This window comes from Callithrix jacchus, chromosome 8, assembly GCF_049354715.1.
Source record: "Callithrix jacchus isolate 240 chromosome 8, calJac240_pri, whole genome shotgun sequence".
NCBI classification, from domain to species: Eukaryota; Metazoa; Chordata; class Mammalia; order Primates; family Cebidae; genus Callithrix; species Callithrix jacchus.
The window spans coordinates 89,947,836-89,966,520 of record NC_133509.1 but is presented as its reverse complement, the minus strand read 5'-3'; the positions used below and the strand labels follow the sequence as shown (position 1 = coordinate 89,966,520).

The window sequence follows — 18,685 nt, the reverse complement described above, 5'->3', positions numbered from 1 at the left end:
GATCCATATCAGATTGTCCCTGACCTTGCCCTCCCTTTGGGTATGGCATCTTTAGCATTTGCTTTATGGCTTCAGAAGACACCTGGATTTTGAGGAAAGAACATTACTACCCTTCCCAGCAGCTTATTTCCCTCATGAAAAGAAAAAATTGTCAAGACAACATTTCTGGAGCATAAGTATGTTGCTCTCAATTTGGGAATGAAAGTGCCAGTGGTTTGATGGTAGATGGAATAGACATTTCCCAACCCATGGCTGATGAAAGAATGTGAGGAGCAGAGAGGATCTTCTGTGATCAGCCATTTTCACAGTTGCATTCAAATTAAAGAGGACTAAGTCTAGTATCCACAGGAGGAAGTAACTCTTTTCTGGTTCAGGGGCCACTGGTACTGGCTTAAGGGAGTTCTGCTACTCCTTTGAGATATTTTACATTTTTTTTTTTTTACTTTAATACAAGCATACCTGGTTTTATTGCACTTTGCTTTGTCGCACTCTCAGATAGAGGGTTGTTTTGTTTTGTTTTGTTTTGTTTTACCAATTAAAGGTTGGTGATAACCCTGCACTGAGCAAGTCATCAGTGCCATTTTTCCAACAGCATATGCCCACTTCATCATGTCTCTGACGACATTTTGGTAATTCTCAACATTTCAGATCTCTGCATTTTATCTGTTATGGTGATAAGTGATCTTTGATGTCACTATTGTAATGGTTTTGGAGGTCCAAGAACTGTGTCTGTATAAGAGAGCAAATTTAATAAATCTGTGTTCTGACTACTTCATTGACCTCCTGTTCCCCAATTTCCCTCTCCTTGGGCCTCCTTATTCCCTGAGACACAACAATACTGAAATTTAGGGCCAGGGGTGGTGGCTCACACCTGTAATCCCAGCATTTTGGGAGACTGAGGTGGGTGGATCACCTGAGGTCAGGAATTCAATATTGAGAAACCGCATCTCTAATCAAAATACAAAATTAGCCAGGCATGGTGGTACATGCCTGTAATCTCAGCTACTCGGGAGGCTGAGGCAGCAGAATCGCTTGACCCCAGGAGGCGAAGGTTGCAGTGAGCTGAGATCGTGCCATTGCACTCCAGCCTGGACAACAAAAGCAAAACTCCGTCTCCAAAACAAACAAAAAGGAAAAAAGAAATTGGACCAGTTGATAGCCCTACAGAGGCCTCTAAGTGTTCAAATGAAAGAGTCCCGTGTCTCTCACTTTAAGTCAGAAACTAGAAATGATTAAGCTTAGTAAGAAAGGTATGCCAAAAGCCAAGACAGGCTCAAAGCTAGGTCTCTTGTGCCAAACACCCAAGCTGTGAAGGCAAAGGCAAAGTTCTTGAAAGTAATTAAAAATCCTACTCTAGTGAACACACAAATGATTTAAAAAGCAAAACAGCCTTATTGCTGATATGGAGAAAGCTTTAGTAGCCTGGATAGATCAAACCAGCCACATTACCTTAAGTCAAAGCCTTGTCCAGAAATAGGCCCTCATTCTCTTTTTCTCTGATGGTTGAGAAGTGAGGAAGCTGTCGAAGGAAAGTTGAAAGCTAGCAGAGGTTGGCTCATGAGGTGTAAGAAGCTGTCTCTGTGCCGGGTGCGGTGGCTCACGCCTATAATCCCAGCACTTAGGGAGGCCAAGGTGGGTGGATCACGAGGTCAAGAGATCAAAATCATCCTGGTCAACAAGGTGAAACCCCGTCTCTACTAAAAATACAAAAATTAGCTGGGCATGGTGGTGCGCGCCTGTAGTCCCAGCTACTCGGGAGGCTGAGGCAGGAGAATTGCTTGAACCCAGGAGGCAGAGGTTGCAGTGAGCTGAGATCGTGCCATTGCACTCCAACCTGGGTAACAACAGCAAAACTTCGTCTCAAAAAAAAAAAAAAAAAAAAACTGTCTCTGTGACATAAAAGTGTAAGATGAAGCAGCAAGTTATCCAGAAGATCTAGCTAAGGTAATTGAAGAAGATGGTTATACTAAACAACAGATTTCCAAGAGATGAAACAGCATCCTATTGGAAGAAGATGCCATCTAGGACTTTCACAGCTAGAGGAAAGCCAGTGCCTGGCCTCAAAGCTTGGGAGAACTGACTCATTAGGGGCTAACGCAGCTGGTGACTCTAAGTTGAAGCCAGTGTTCATTTATCATTGCAAAAATCCTAGACCTCTTAAGAATTATGCTAAATCTACTCTTCCTGTGCTCTGTAAATGGAGCAACAAAGCCTGCATAGCAGCACATCTGTTTGCAGCATGGTTTACAGATTGTTTTAAGCCCACTATTGAGACCTACTGCTGAGAAAAACAGATTCCTTTCAAATTATTACTGCCAATTGACATTGTACCTGGTCACCCAAGAGCTCCGACTGGAGATATACAAGGAGATGAATGTTTTTATGCACGTTAACACAACATCCATTCTACAGCCAATAGCTCCAGGAGTAATTTTGACTTTCAAGTCTTAAGAAATACATTTTGCTGCTATGGATAGTGATTCCTCTGATGGATCTGAGCAAAGTCCTGAAAACTGGGAAGGATTCACCATTCTAGATGCCATTAAAAAAAAATTGTAATTCATGGAAAGAGGCCAAAATATCAAGTTTTTCTTTTATTTTGTAGACAGGATTTCGCTCTATCACCCAGGCTGGAATGCAATGGCGCAATCTCAGCTCACTGCAACCTCCACCTCCCAGGTTCAAGCGATTCTCCTGCCTCAGCCTCCTGAGTAGCTGGGATTATAGGCGTGCACTGCCACACCTGGCTATTTTTTGTATTTTTAGTAGAGACATCATGTTGGCCAGGCTGGTCTCAAACTCCTGACCTCAGGTGATCCACCTGCCCCGGCCTCCTAAAATGCTGGGATTACAGGTGTAAGCCACCGCTCCTGGCCAAAATATCAACATTAACAGGAGTTTGGCTTATAATCCTTTATACCTTCACTTTCAAGTCTAGTCTCTGGTTGTTTACACATCTTGTGTAAAACAGAAAAGGGAAAAATAGAGTGAAACAACAACAACAACAAAACCCCAGGGTTTAGAAGACGTTGATTTCAGTCCTCATGCATGACTTTCAAGGGTTCAAGACCCATGGAGGAAGTAGCTACGGATGTCATGAAAAATAGCAAGAGAACTAAAAGTGAAGCCTGAAGAAATGACTGAAATGGCTGCAGTTTCATAAAACTCTAATGGATATGGAGTTGCTTCTTACAAATGAGCAAAAGAAAGTGTTTCTTTTGGCCAGGCATGGTGGCTTACACCTGTAATCTCAGCACTTTGGGAGGCTGAGCGGGCAGATCATCTGGGTGAAAATTTCAAGTCCAGCCTGGCCAACATGGTCAAACCCCGTCTCTGCTAAAAATATGAAAATTAGCTGGGCGTGGTGGCACGGGCCTGTAGCCTCAGCTACTCAGGAGGCTGAGGCAGGAGAATCTCTTGAACCTGGTAGGTGGAGATCGTGCCAGTGCACTCCAGCCTGGGCAACAAAGCCAGACTCCATCTCGAAGAATATTTTTTTCCTCACTCTCATCCAGGCTGGAGCACAGTGGTATGATCATGTCTCACTGCAGCCTCGATGTCCTGGGCCCAGGTGATCCTCTCACCTCAGCCTCCCAAGTAAGCTGGGACTACAGGTGTATACTATCACATCCTTTTTTTTTTTTTTTTTTTTTTTTTTTTTTTGTAGGGACAAGGTCTCCCTATGTTGCCCAACCTGGTCTTGAACTTCTGGGCTCACAGCTTGGCCTCCCAAAGTGCTGAGATCATTAGCAGAAAGCAAGATGGAATCTACTCCTGATAAAGATGCTACCAACATCGTTGAAATGACAACAGAAGGGTTTGAGGTTCTGAAGTGATCCTGAGGTTAAATGCTATCAAACAGCATCACATGCTACAGAGAAATCTTTCATGAAAGGAAGAGTCAGTCGATACTGTCATCTTAAGAAAATGCCATAGCCACCCCAACCTTCTGCAGCCACCACCCTGATTGGTCAGCAGCTATCAATATTGAGGCAAACCATCCACCGGCAAAAGATTCTGACTCACAGCTGATTGTTAGCATTTTTAAGCAATAAGGCATTCCTTAAAGTATGCCCATTGGTTTTTAGACATAATGCTATTGCACACTTAGTACAGTATCACATAAACATAACTTGTATATGCACTGAAAAATTAAGGACTCACTTTATTGCAGTCGTCTGGAACTGTTGAAGGGAACAAATTTTATCTAGAGCCTGGTGAACACCTTCCCAGATGTGCATTTAGGGCCTCCTAGAGATCATCAAGTTTTAGGAAATAGGTTTCCTTCTTCCACAGGTAGGAAGAAGGAAAGAAATTTTGCATTGGCCTTTGGGTGGCTGAAGAGGAACTTGGGGAGGCTTGTTCTGATATAAAACAGTGACTCTGTCCCGGCTTCAGTGTTCCACAGAAAGCTGTTTCTGGTTGTTTGTCCCTCTGGGTCCACTCCCCCACTTCATCCTGCTCACTGCCAGGGAGACTGTGCTGGGAGTGCTGCATCAGCAGACTCTGTGCCTTTTGAGGCCCAAGATGTTCATTCCCTGGTTCCTTCCCTGCCTTGTCTGTATTCCTTTCTCCCTCCTTCTCATCCCAGCAAACACCCTCCTCCTTCCACCAGACCTGGGAGCCATCATCCCAAACACACTCACCCTGTGCTTCTATTACTCATATCAGTAGTTCTCAACCCCACCTGCACCTTAAATCACTTGGGGAGCGCCCACCCCCATTGGTTGATTTAATAGGTCTAGGGTGGGCCCTAAGCATTGGGAATTTTAAAAGCCCCACAGTTGATTCTAACATGCAGCCACTACCCTGCCTGATACCATCCCCAATCAGGCAGCTGAGCCTCTGCACCAGCTTCTGCACAGTAGTAGGGCCAATCCTTTGACATTCCTGCCCTGCCCCTCTCCATCAGCACGGAGTTTGTGGGATCAAGGGGGCAAGCACTCTCCCAAAACCTTTGTTCCCCTTAGAAACCATTACCTAAGGTTCCCAGAGCCTCAGGACCTCCAGCCTTTCCCCAGCTTTGTCCTCAGTGCAGAGGGTGGGAGGGTGCTGGAGGGATGCACTACAGGAGGGCTGTGTTCTTGCCATGGGCCCTGCAAATATTGAGGGCTTGTCCCTATATCTACACCTTTATAATAAATCCTTGAATTTACTCATTTCCAGTGTGCAGCAGTTTCAAAACCCTGCACAGAGCACAGACTTAGAAATCTGAGGGGCCTGGCCGGGTGCGGTGGCTCAAGCCTGTAGTCCCAGCACTTTGGGAGGCCAAGAAGGGTGGATCACGAGGTCAGCAGATCGAGACCATCCTGGTCAACATGGTGAAACCCCATCTCTACTAAAAACTACAAAAAATTAGCTGGGCATGGTGGCGTGTGCCTGTAATCCCAGCTACTCAGGAGGCTGAGGCAGGAGAATTGCCTGAACCCAGGGGGCGGAGGTTGCGGTGAGCCGAGATCACTCCATTGCACTCCAGCCTGGGTAACAAGAGCGAAAATCCGTCTCAAAAAAAAAAAAAAAGAAATCTGAGGGGCCTAAAGCTAAGACTACAGGCCACGGACAAGTTCATGTGAGAGGTCCCAGCTTAGGCACTGGGGACCTTAGCCAAGTTATCTCTGCTTAGGGGAGAAAATAAGGGCTGGTATAGAAAGGGAATTTCAGCTGGGTGCAGTGGCTCACACCTGTAATCACAGCACTTTGGGAGGGCGAGGCAGGTGGATCACGAGGTCAGGAGATTGAAATCATCTTGGCTAGCATGGTGAAACCCCATCTCTACTAAAAATACAGAAAATTAGCCAGGTATGGTGGCATGCGCCTGTAGTCCTAGCTACTTGGGAGACTGAGGCAGGAGAATTGCTTGAACGCAGGAGGCAGAGGTTGCAGTGAAGCCAAGATCGCGCCACTGCACTCCAGTTTGGGCAACAGAGCGAGACTCCGTCGCAAAAAAAAAAAAAAAAAAAGGAAAAAAGGGAATTGCTCAAAGCAGGTCACACATCCAGCAGCAGAATCATGCTGGGTTGCCTGCATAGGGGAGGACTGAAGAGGAAGGGCAGAGAAGGACAACAGTTCAGTCCAAAAATCAGGAAGGCTGGGTGGGCCAGGCCTGGCTCCATCCCTACCCTTGAACCAGATTGCAAACACTCAAGTTATGCAAATAGGCTATCCAATGTCACAATGGAGAGGGAACAGATACAACCTTGCTTTCCATTTTACTCATTATGTTTGGCAACTAATTGATTTTGTTTCTTTTTTAACTGACTTTGATTTTAGTTTTTTAAGAACTTTATCAACATTTTCCTATTTTTTTGAGACAGGGTAACCCAAGCTGCAGTGCAGTTATGTGATCATGGCTCACTGCAGCCTCAGCTTCCTAGAATCAAGCTGTCCTCCTGCCTTAGCCTCCCAAATAACAGGGACTACAGGAGTGTGCCACCACGCCCTGCTAATTTATTTTTTGTACAAAGACAGGGTCTTACATTGCTACCTAGGCTGATCTCAAACTCCTGAGCTTAGCAATTTTTCTACCTCAGCTTCCCAAAGTGCTGGGATTACAGGGCATGAGCCATCATGCCCAGCCCTTCATACTTTTTAATAAACAGATCTGAGACTTCAGTACCAGTATGTAAAGGAAAAACCCACCTTAATTCAAAAAGAATGAGAGGGGATCCCAAAAGGAGTTTGTTTTGAGGCCTGTTCTCTGCTCACTGAATGCATGGAAGAGGGAGCCTCTGGGGGAAAGGGTGAAATGTTTTGTTCTGCTTTTCAAACAGAGGAACATTACCTCTACATGGGCTGCTGCTACATAATGGACTGTAGTCTCTGCTTCCATTTCAGTTCTTTCCAGACACTGGCTCTGCTCCCCAAAACAACACCGAAGTCAAACCAACCACCTAGAATGGTGACGCCACCTTACTGTGGTTTTCCTTAAATCAGTTTGCTATAAATGCACTGGATTTATAACCAAGGGTTTATAACCACCGATGTCGGCTTTTCCATGAAGTTGTGCAAACATCAGCTACTGCCACAAATGACAGGCAGGAATGACATGTGTGTCAGCTGAGATTCCACATCTCCCACACAGGTATCTTGACCAACTCACAAAGACTGCAACACTAGCTTATTTGAACCCAGAGGAAAAATGGGGATAAAAGCAATCAGATTCCCACCCTGGGCAACATGGCGAAACTCTGTCTCTACAAAAAAATACAAAATACTAGCCAGGCATAGTGACACGAAGCCGTAGTTGCAGCTACGCAGAAGACTGAGGCAGGATCATTTGAGCCCAAGAGGTTGAGGCTACAGTGAGTCAAGATCATGCCACTGTACTCCAGTCTGTGTGACAGAGACCCTGTCTCAAAACAAAACAAAAAAAACAGAAACAATCAGATTCCCCAAGTGCCAGACACCAAATGGTAGAGAATGCATTTAAATGAGGCATGCCCAACATGCAGCTAGGTAACATCAATTCTCATTGGTTTAGTCGGTGATGTACAGAAAAAAAGGGCTCGCAGTGCAGGCTAATTTCATGTTTTTGAATCAGGCTATGAAGGAGGACAGCCAGCCAGTCTGGTGAGTGAAGAAGGAATGAAGCCATGGAAAACACCTGGTAACACTCACATAAAAACAGTCTCCCAAGCTGGTCCACAAAGGCTGGCAGGGTGGCACTGACAAGTCCAAGTTAGAAGTGGTGACTGGACAAAGCCCAGGAAGGGAACCTCTAGTCAACATAACCACCGGCTCACAGCCTGCTGCTAGGGGACCTACTGGTGATAACAGAGCTGAGGTTATAATAGATGCACAATGAGAGGTACCCAGCAAACCCACATAGCTGCAGTGGGAGTTTCTGTCAAGGATGTTCCCATGAGACCAGCTGTGGCCAGAGGACAAGGTCCTCCAAGACCCCGTACGTCCCTGTCAGGTTTCTCATGCTAAAAAGGAAATTGCGGTATGGCCAGAGCAGTCAGGTCCTGCCAGCACTCCTCACATTAAGATGGTCACTCGAGAGGAATGCCACATTTACGGAGCGTGTGGGAGACACTGCGGCAAAGCCTTCTGAGTTGAGTGCAGTGGGTGAGCAAGCTCTAGAGTCATCCCTCGGTATCTGCAGATGCTCAAGTCCCTGATGGAAAATGGCTTAGTATTCGAATTTAACCAATACATAGCCTCCCATCTACTTTAAATCACCTCTAGATTGCTTATAATACCTAATGCAATGTAAACAGCTGTTATGCTTATATTGTTTAGGGAATAATGACAAGGGAAAAAGTATGTACTTTAAGTAAAGGCACAATATTTTTTTCTGAGTATTTTAAATTAGGCTGGTTGAATCAGCAATGAGGAACGTACAGATGGGAAGGGCCAACAATACAGTAACAGACAAAAGGGTTATGTGGTGGCAGATGTGCAGAGGGCGCTGAAAGGCACCCAGTGAAGTGGGGGCATGGGGTTGGGATTCCAAAAGAGGGATCTCCCCCACACAGAGCCACCAGTGTACTTAGACAGGGTTTGAACAGTCCATTTGCATGGCTGTTTTAACCTGGAATCATTTGAGAAGGCCTAAAAAAGCAAATTTTAATCTTAACTTAGCCCTTCTTTAGCTTTCAATTCACTTCTTCTTTGGGTCCAAAGACTGAGGCAGGAAGATCACTTGAGCCCAAGAGATTGAGACTACAGTGAGTTGAGATCATGCCACTGCACTCCAGCTTGAGCAACAGAGACCCTGTCTCAAAACAAGAAAAAAAAAAAAAACAAGAAACAATCAGATTCCCCAAGTGCCAGACACCGCACGGTAGAGAATGCATTTAAACGAGGCATGCCCGACACACACACTCCAAGCACGTGGAGGAGCAGCTCTCCAACTCCTCTAGATTCCCTGGTTCAGGTTTTTGCTTCATATGTCAAGTCAAGGCTTGAAGTGAGAGGTAGGAGAGAAAAAACTAAGCCAGGTGTATTGATCCCCTTAAGAAAAGCTGAAGGGGGAGGTTTTCCCTTTTTTTGGTGGCGGCAGGGATGCAGTGAGGGAGGCTAGGATGCTGGTGCCCACACTGACACACTGTCATTTCCTTTCCTGAATTCTGTGATCCTACAGCAATGCAGGAAAGCAGGTAGTGTGGCGCTGCTGGAGATTATTTTAAAAGCGGGCTGTTTTCACCAGCTTGGCACTAGGGGGCCCTGAAGAACAGTGTCATCTTTCACCTAAGGGGAAAGCTACACTTGCCTAGAAATGAAGCCCAGGAAGAGGCGGGGTCCTCTGATGTCACCTGCTAAAGGTAGATGCCTCTACCTTTCATGCAGACAGCACTGGGAATCAGGTCTCGCCACATATAGTTCAAAAGAGATCTTTGGCAATTTCTCAGGGCCACAAGTACTGCATGACAAGTAGGGCTGGGACATACTTACTGTGCCTTCTGCTCTTCGTCACTTTAACTCCTCATGCAGTCACAGCTTCGTGGCCCACATGAAAACCAGATCAGGAGTGAATGACATGAAAACCAACCAAGAGAACTGTTTAACCAGTGTCCACACTGGACCTATGTAGAATCATAGCCAATGTCAGCCAGAGCTGTACTCTAGGTCCTTCATGTTTATCTCCCTTAATCCTAAATTGTGAATCATAACAAACCAATCAGGAAGGCATTACTGAGATGGCCAGTTTAGAGCAAATCAAAGGGGAATATGACAAGCACTGGAAACTTCAGCCAAGGTGACAAGTAGGATTTAGAAGCATTTTCCAACATGCCTCACAGGGTAAGTCACGAGGAAAAATAATCTTACATTCTTGAAGGAAAAGCTATTCTCAGCCTCCTCTTGAACCCATATCACAGACAAATCTGATGAGCCTGCAGGCTGCAGCCTACCATGTCACCAAACACGTCAGCCCAGCCCAGCCCAGCCTCTCCCCTAGAACATGGACCACCCTTCTCCACAGCCTGCAGCTGACACTGGTCACAAGGCATTTGGTGGGTACTCAATTTCAAGCCAGCCTAGGTTTTAGATCTTCCACCCACAGCAGCTTTCTGGGGTCCCATACCTGCCAACCCCACCAGGCACATCCCAGCTACAGGCCTGAGCAGATCCTTAGTGACTCCCAAATAATTGATTATACCTAGATAAGCTGTAAGAAAGTCCCAGATAACACCTCACCCAAACAGGAAATACAGTGGTTGTGAACAGACAACAAACAGAAGAACTGATGGGTTGCAAAAATTTAAACTTCAATAAGTGAAGATGGCCTTTTCTGTGGCAGAAAAAAAAACACTTTATCTCCAACAATTAAAAAAAATTCTTACAAATTCAATTCACAAGAACCGTCTTCAATATTGTATCAAAATAGAAAAAAAATCTTTGCAAAACTTGGGTCCCATTTAAGATGCATATTTTTATTGAAGTTTTAAAAAAAATTTGTAACCAGACAGAAAGGATAGACAAGAATGTTATGATCTAACTATATAATATTCTCTCAATCTTGTGGATCACTAAAATATAACAAAGGATTGTTTTCTATGCTAATTTTCAGGTTGTCCAGTTAAACCATTATTTGGTATCCTTTGAGCAGGTTAGCCTTTTAACTATTTAGAGTTTCTTCTCAGAAACATTCATATATTATACAGGAACATTCATAGTTTATTTGGGAAACATTCATATTTTATACAGGATGTACAAATTTAAGACTAAACAATTAAAAAAACACACACAATTATAGCCGCAACACTATCCTAGCTGCATTGTGGTGATTATGTTGTTCAGTCAGCTGTCCATTATATGCAACTGGATTTTAATCGTGCTATTTACAGAGGGGCCAAAGCACTCATCTCAAGGTAAAGGCGCTCAGGTTTAATGTGCACTTTCATAGCCCTATGAAAACACAACCATTATATACACTGTAAACACCACAGGGCATGAAATCCATCTCCAGCCACAAACATCAGTCTCACAGGATCAAGCATACAAGGTCTAAGGTAAGGTGCCTGACTTTTCCTTTTTAAGAATCCTTTTCATCCAAGAGTCCTACTGTTCTTTTCATTGGACACTATTCACTTATTTCAAATATGGTGCCAGTGCTCAAAACATTTCTGGAACCCCTTTTTGAGGACTCCCTGCAGTGTCTGCAGTGAACTCTTCTGAATGTCCTGGATGGTAGCTTGAGGATGGGTTTGATTTAGGAAAACAGGCAGAGTTATTCACAGTCAACTGAATCAAACTGCGGGATACCACCCGGGTTCAAATGTGAGATGCCACTATGAACAACGAGGCCAATTTTCTTGTATGGCTCGTAAATTTAGAGTTTAAAAAATGCCTGAGCAATGGCGGTCCTGATGAAGTACAGATTCTTCTAGAGTGAGGACTCAGGGACAATGCTCATTTGAACGGTTTATCTAAGTGTGTTGCAGTTTTAAAAATCGGTCCTGTTGTTGCCTCTCACATGGACTTTAGTATTCCTCTTCAGCTTCAGTCCCTTTTGCTTTCTTATGGATTGCCCGATTAAAGCTGTGGCAGGCAGGAACCCAGTGATTGTCATGAAGCCCCAGCTTACAGCCGGGAAATCCTTTCTGAGACCGGTGGCAGCACATCCAATACCCTGGCCCATAGGGCAATGCCTGGCAATAGGGCTTGGGGTGCCATCGGCACAGGGACACATCCCCTTTCACATACTTTTTCTTGCACTGCTTGCAAGGATCCTCTCTATAGCGTGGATCTCGAACCCAGCGAGAATCTGCTGGCCTGATATTGTAGTACTCAATGATAAACTTGAAATAGCAGCAGGTACATTTAAGGGCCACTAAACTCTTGGTGGGAAGTAACCTGAAGATTTTTACCATAATGTGGTGGGGTAGAAAAGCCAGGTACTGCTGAGGCTCCAAAAGCTGCTGGATTTTAAACCTGGTCTCCAGGAAGTCATGAGACACCTGCTTCTTACTGGATGCCTCAAGCACTGGTGATGTACTTTCCACAGAAGAGGCTGGTGATGCAAATGGCTCAGCTGACCCACTTTTCTCCTCAGATGCACTGTCACCCTCAGCAGCATCTTCAAGCTGGCTGGCCTCTGAAGCCTCTTTTGTTGTGCTTTCATTCAACTGGGAACAGTCTGACGACTGCTGACCAGGTGGCAAAAAAAACAACATCCCTGGAAGTGGGTCTTCACAGGAGTTTAAACTGGAAGGCTGGTCTTCCTCTACCTTGGACACAGTGATACTAATGCACAAAGATTCTTTTCTTCTTTGATCAGGATTTTGGCTAGTAAGGGACACGAGCTCTCTGCTCATACAATCAACTGCATCTGTGGGCAATTCAGAGGCTTGGGAATAGGTATGAGAAGAAAAAGCTAACCCAACAAGTTCATCTGTCATTTCCACATCATACCTGTTGCTGTTTTTCATGGCAGTTTGCGAACCCAGCTCCAACTCTGCACTGTCTATGTGGAAACTCACACCTGCTGGCAATGAGGGGCAGTCCTGAGAAGCACCATCCCAGGCCTGGTCCTCTTTAGGAGAGTAACGATCAGCTCTTGAGGGGCCACAATCCACAGATACAGACCCCATGGGATTCACCTGAGTGTCGGGTACCTCCAAGGCGCCTTTCTTTGTTTTGCCTTCATCAGCCTGAGTGCTATTTGCAAGCAATACTCTACCCACATTTCGACGGAAGCTGTTATTCCTTGAGAGGCTCCCAGGCTCACGGTGGCTCTGCCGCTTCAGGCACTCAGATTCCAACTTGGCCACCATGTCGAGGACACGGACTGGTTCGCTTTGTGGTTCAACAGCCTGAGGATTTCCCCTTTCTGTGGGTTCTTCACAAGCTCCTGGGGCAGAATAGGACTCAGAGGCTGCGGGCACACCTCTGGATTGGCCAGAAAACCTCACAATAGCAGGTGAGTTTGTGCAGTTTCTTGTACAACTAGCTAGCAAAGCACTGGCTCTTTGCTCCAAGAAGGCAACCATCTGTATAACCGACAGAGGCCTCCCGGCATAGACTCCATCACAACTGTCACTCACATAATGGACAGAACAGTGCTCAATGCCACATGCAAAAGGCTCAGGTTGGTAGCACCTGCTGTTAACCTCCCTCATCCTTTCTACCTGGACCTTTGCTTTTTTAAGATCCCCTGATTTTTTCCTTCTCTTAGTAGCTCTCCCATCAATATCCCAGGAACTTTTTATTTTCATAGATCCTATCCTGTTACTACACTGGTGGGCTGCAAAGAATGCAATTTTTTCCTTTGTATTCCCAGGTTTCACAACAGCCCAGATATCAAGAAGTCCTTCTTCTTCACCCTGGTGGATGGTTGCAGATGGTGCATTCTTTGTGGTTTTAACATTCAAGCTGCTCTCTACAGGACTCTTCCCACTCATACTGCACAGAACATTTGGAGAAAGGATCCCAAAAGGCTTTCGAGACAATGTTTTACCAAGAGAGGCTGAAGGAAAGACACTTGGTGTTATGTGGCTAGGGTTGCATGTTTCATCATTGACAGCCTTTTGGTGGTTCATAGGAGTTCTCTGCGTTTCCCTGCTGAGGGGGTGCTCTTTCTTCTGGAGCTTCCAATATGGCTTTAGGTGCATAACAAAGGCCCTATAGGAAAGAAATACACATTTGATTTAGAAACCAATTTTGTTTTTAGAAAAAACTGTTTTTAAATTTAAGCTCAGATGGTTCTAGCAAGTAACAAAAACATTTTCTAACAGTTCACTAAATCTTTACCAACTCTCTCATGATAGCTAGTTTTTACTGCACATATCAAGAACAAAAAGCAAAATATAACCAGTTTATATGGTGTGTAGAACATAATTTTTTTTTTTTTTTTTTACAGAAAATAAATTGGTTTTGATTGAGGAACTTCAGAAACTGACATCAGTTAACATTTGGTAAACTTAACCTTTTAAATTAAAAAAAAAAAAATCCTGAACTTCCTGAAAACACCTAAGTATTAGGCATAATATAGAAGAAAGTACAAAAAGAACTCCTCCACGATCCCTCTTAGGTTTTTAAACACCCTTTCTTTCTAGATCATCACAATCAGCATTTTACTAGTTGCTAACAGTCCATCAAAATTACTGCTTCCTGGCCCGGCACGGTGGCTCATGCCTGTAATCCCAGCAATTTGGGAGGGCGAGTCAGGCCACAGGAGTTCCAGACCAGCCTGGCCAACATGGTGAAACCTCATCTCTACTAAATATACAAAAATTAGCTGGGCGTGGTGGCGCATGCCTGTAATATCCCAGCTACTTGTGAGACTGAGGCCTGAGAATCGCTTGGACCCAGGAGGCCAGAGGCTGCAGTCAAGATCGCATCACTGCACTCCAACCTTGGCAACAGAGCAAGACTCTGTCTCAAAAAAAAAAAAAAGGAAAGAAAATTATTGCTTCCTAAATGATTCCTATACCATTGAATATGAAATACTTAGATGTTTACAATTTTTCACTTGTTTCCTTGTGTACTCTACCCAACTATGAGTCTTGATTTTCTTAATCATCTATGTGTAGAAATATTTAACTGTCGAATTTCCTGTAACCGTCTTAAATCAGACATAGATCCTACAGTCCTTATTAATTCTAAAAACCATTTTGAACTAGTTTAAAGAGATGGCGCCTTGTTTTGGTCCTTAACCGGGGTAGGGATGGGAGCTATTTCAGAAATGAGACAAAAAGATGATTACATACAGAGACTTGTGTTCTAGTCCCTGCCATATCAATGATTATCTAGACAAGGGTGATTTTACCTTGGGCAAGTCATTTCCTCTCTCAGTCTCAGCTGAAAGGTTAACTGAAGGACTGAAATACCAGATAACCTAATGAACTTGTCAATTTACAATTTACATAAATTAGCCCACTGCTACATAAAACACCCTGAATTGCGGAAAGAGTGTTTTCTAGAGATGCCTGGCTTCCTGCAAAAAACCTAGAGACCAAAATAAAGATATGTAGTCACAGTTTGGTGGGGGTGAGGCAACAGCACCTATCGATCTAAGCACATTAAGTTTCACCTACTATTGCTCATTGGGACAGCAATTGAACACATACATCTCTGACAGCTCAGTATATCCATCCGCCTTTGCTCCACATTTAGTGGGTGCCTGCCACATGGCAACCACTGTGGTAACTGATTTCAGGTATCAGTTGTTGTTGTTGTTCTTGTTGTTTTGAGACAGAGTTTCATTCTTGTTGCCCAGGCTGGAGTGCAGTGGCATGATCTCGGCTCACTGCAACCTCCGCCTCCCGAGTTCAAGTGATTCACCTACCTCAGCCTCCCAAGTAGCTGGGATTACAGGTGTGCACCACCACGCCCGGATAATTTTTCTATTTTTAGTACAGATGGGGTCTCACCATGTTGGCCAGGCTGGTATCAAACTCCTGGCCTTGTGATCCACCCGCCTTGGCCTCCTAAACTGTTGACATTACAAGCATGAGCCACCGCACCTGTCCAGATATCAGTCTTAATCACCAAGAATTAAAGTGATCATCTGGAACAAGTTTACCCTTCACTTCAACTTTTAATTCCTATGGTCTAGTTTCAGATAAAAGAAGAATTATGAATATGGATATCTTCTAGCCAGATAAACAGAAATCTTGCATTTAAATCATACAAAATGTCTTTTTAAAGATACTCCTGAAATAAGTTAGGCATGGTGGCTCACACCTATAATCCCAATCCTTTGAGAGGCCTAGGTGGGAGGACCCCTTGAAGCCAGGAGTTTAGGACCAAGTTCATTCCTGGTGATTAAAACTGATTATCTGAAAACAGTTACCACAGAGGCGGCCATATGGCAGGCACTCAGTAAATGTAAAGCAAACGAAGATGAATATACTGAGAGCTGTCCAAGACACATATTTCAACTAGGAAAGCATGGCAACAGAGCAAGACTTAATCTCTAAAAAAAAATTATTTTTTTAATTAGCCAGTTGTGATGGCACACACCTGTAGTCTCAGCTAATGGGGTGGCTGAGGCAGAAGGATTGCTTATGCCCAGGAAGTTTAAGGTTATAGTAAGTAAGCTATGATGATGCTACTATACTCTAGTCTGGGCAGTACTGCAAGACCCTGTCTCCAAAAACAAAAAACAAACAAAAAACCCAACCAACCAACCAAACAAAACCTTTGTAATAGATCTTATCCAGATCTTTCTGATCTTTGGCAATTTATATCCTAGCCATCTGTAGAGATCTTCCCCCTTTCTGCACTGTGACATCTTTAATAGCTTTCTGTCATTATACCGTATAGTCTTACAAAAAGAGCCACCCAGAATTCAAGAACAGGTGACATGTAAATGAATAAAAGAGGCACACCTAGCATTGTCTCTCTGTGCCAACTATTTTCTGGGTTTTCATATCCATTCATCCCCATTCCTAAATGAAATGAAAGAAATGGAAGTGTTGAAAAACCCAATAAATTCTCACATAATGATCTCATTACACAGTATCTGTAAATAAATTATTTAAACTTGGCTGGGCGCAGTGGCTCAAGCCTGTAATCCCAGCACTTTGGGAGGCCAAGGCGGGTGGATCACGAGGTCAAGAGATCGAGACCATCCTGGTCAACATGGTGAAACCCCGTCTCTACTAAAAATACAAAAAATTAGCTGGGCATGGTGGCACGTGCCTGTAATCCCAGCTACTCAGGAGGCTGAGGCAGGAGAATTGCCTGAACCCAGGAGCGGAGGTTGTGGTGAGCCGAGATTGCACCATTGCACTCCAGCCTGGGTAACAAGAGCGAAACTCCGTCTCAAAAAAAAAAAAAAAATTATTTAAACTTTAGCAATATGTGCACCATTTTGCATTGCACAATATGTTCTCTTCGACTTCCTCCCCACATATTATTTTAGGTGCTATTATTGATAGACAGGGACATTAAAAAGAAACTAATATAATTAGAAAAAGCTTTTATTTGCATTTGAGCTATAAAGTCAGCTCAACTGACACTTTACTTGTGTACAAGATTTTAGCAAGATTAAAATAGGAGATGATCCCAAGGAACAGATGTGAGAGAAGGAAAATAGCCAATAAGGACATACAAGGTGACTGCTGGAAAGTGGGGTGATTCTGGGGGACAAGAATCAAGAAGCAAGACATTTAAGCACCCCACTCCAATCCCTCACTGGTTGAAGGCTGCCTGAGGTTAACCCTTCCCCTTCCTTTGGTGGGTTTGAGAGCCCTGAGGCAAAAAATAGAAAGGTGTTGGCAAGCCGCAGAAAAACTACAAAAATCTAAGTTTTGTTTGAAACCAGTGATAGTCTGAAAAGATATAATGCAGGGAACAAAGGGCATCTGCTGCAAAAAGCCATAAAGCAAAAACTTTAAATCTCCAACAGATTACAACAGATGGTGGCACTTTTCCACCCCCAAGTCACCCCCACACACAAAGACAAGCATGGGTAGGGTAAAGCTCCAGCTAGGTTTCCATGGTTGCCAACTTCTTCATCACAGTTGTATTTTAAAAGTTTGCTATAATAAAGTCCTACTCTCTTGCAATAAAATAAAATGCAGGTTTACAGCACCTACACAGCAACAACGTACCTTAGATTGTCAGAAAGAGCTTTAGAAGAAATTAAGATCCCCTAGGCCGGCTGAATCACAATTTCTCAGACTGGGCCCAGAATCTGTTTTTAATGTTAAATTGAAATTGGAAGGGACTTTAGAGGTCATGTGTTAGATCTAATATTACGAGTGGGATTCTGGATTTGGACTGGGGTGCTGGGCTACTGACAGGGGTAGGGTGGAACTGGCCAACAAAAAGCCAAGCAGACAATCCATACTGAAGCATCTAATCTAAGGGCTGGGTAAAAACAGACCTGTGTTCTTGATATTTTCTCTTTGAAACACAGTAAAATCAATAGCCTTTTTTCTTTTACCTGGCTTTTAGAGCTGAAGGTCAAATGGCCATTTCGTTGCCAAATTCCCTCTTCAACCACCAACAGCCTTCCCCAGCTCTCTTCTCTAGCTCCTAAACATCAGTGTTCCTCAGAGTTCTTCATTTCCAGACCACTAGTCTTCTTAAGCTATAAGTGATCTCTTGTAGTTTTAACTCAAACATTTCCAGTGGCATACTCTCCCAAACTTCATATCCTACAGCCTGGTAGACATACATACTCATCTGGATATCAGAAAGAATCTCAAAATCAACACTACTAGTTTTCTTTTTCTTTCTTTTTTTTTTTTTTTAAAGACGGGGTTTCACCATGTTGGTCAGGCTGGTCTTGAACTCCCGACATCAGGTGATCCGCCCGCCTTGGCCCTCCAAAGTGCTTGGATTACAGGCATGAGCCACCATGCCTGGCCGTACCTAGTCTATTAAGCCAGAAGCTTGAGTCACTTAGTTTCCTCCTTTTTGATCCCCACATCTCATCACCAAGTTGCTAAACTGTGCTCTCTTTATCCCTAGCACAACTGCCCTAGTCATCTCTGTTACACTGTCATCAGTTATTGGAAAACCTAATCTCTATCAATATAAGCAAAGTACTGAGACCCATTCCAGCCAACCTGATAGGTTTACCCCTTCTATGCTCTACCATACTTCACACTTTGAAAGCTTGTTCACAGAACCATGACCACCGGACTAGGTAGTGAAGGCCAATCATGTTAAGATGTAATTTTATGGCAGCCAAGACCGAGACCATAAAACACACAGCGTCAGATTTTTTTATACTAACCTCCAACGTGTTCATTTTATACTAACCTCCAGCCTGTTCATTTCC

The 18,685-nt window shown here is 44.0% G+C and overlaps 1 protein-coding gene across 9 annotated transcripts in view; it reads right to left on the bottom strand.

Moving 5' to 3' along the window:
• Positions 1-10,358: 10,358 nt before the first annotated feature.
• Positions 10,359-18,685, bottom strand: part of FBXO34 (F-box protein 34) — a 104,713-nt gene continuing 96,386 nt past the window's right edge. For all 9 annotated transcript variants that reach the window (XM_054239959.2, XM_054239958.2, XM_035260582.3 and 6 more), the window contains one exon: positions 10,359-13,569. In XM_054239959.2, coding sequence (XP_054095934.2) covers positions 11,430-13,559 — 2,130 coding nt within the window. In that variant the 5' untranslated portion in view covers positions 13,560-13,569 and the 3' untranslated portion in view covers positions 10,359-11,429. The remainder of the gene's footprint in view (positions 13,570-18,685) is intronic.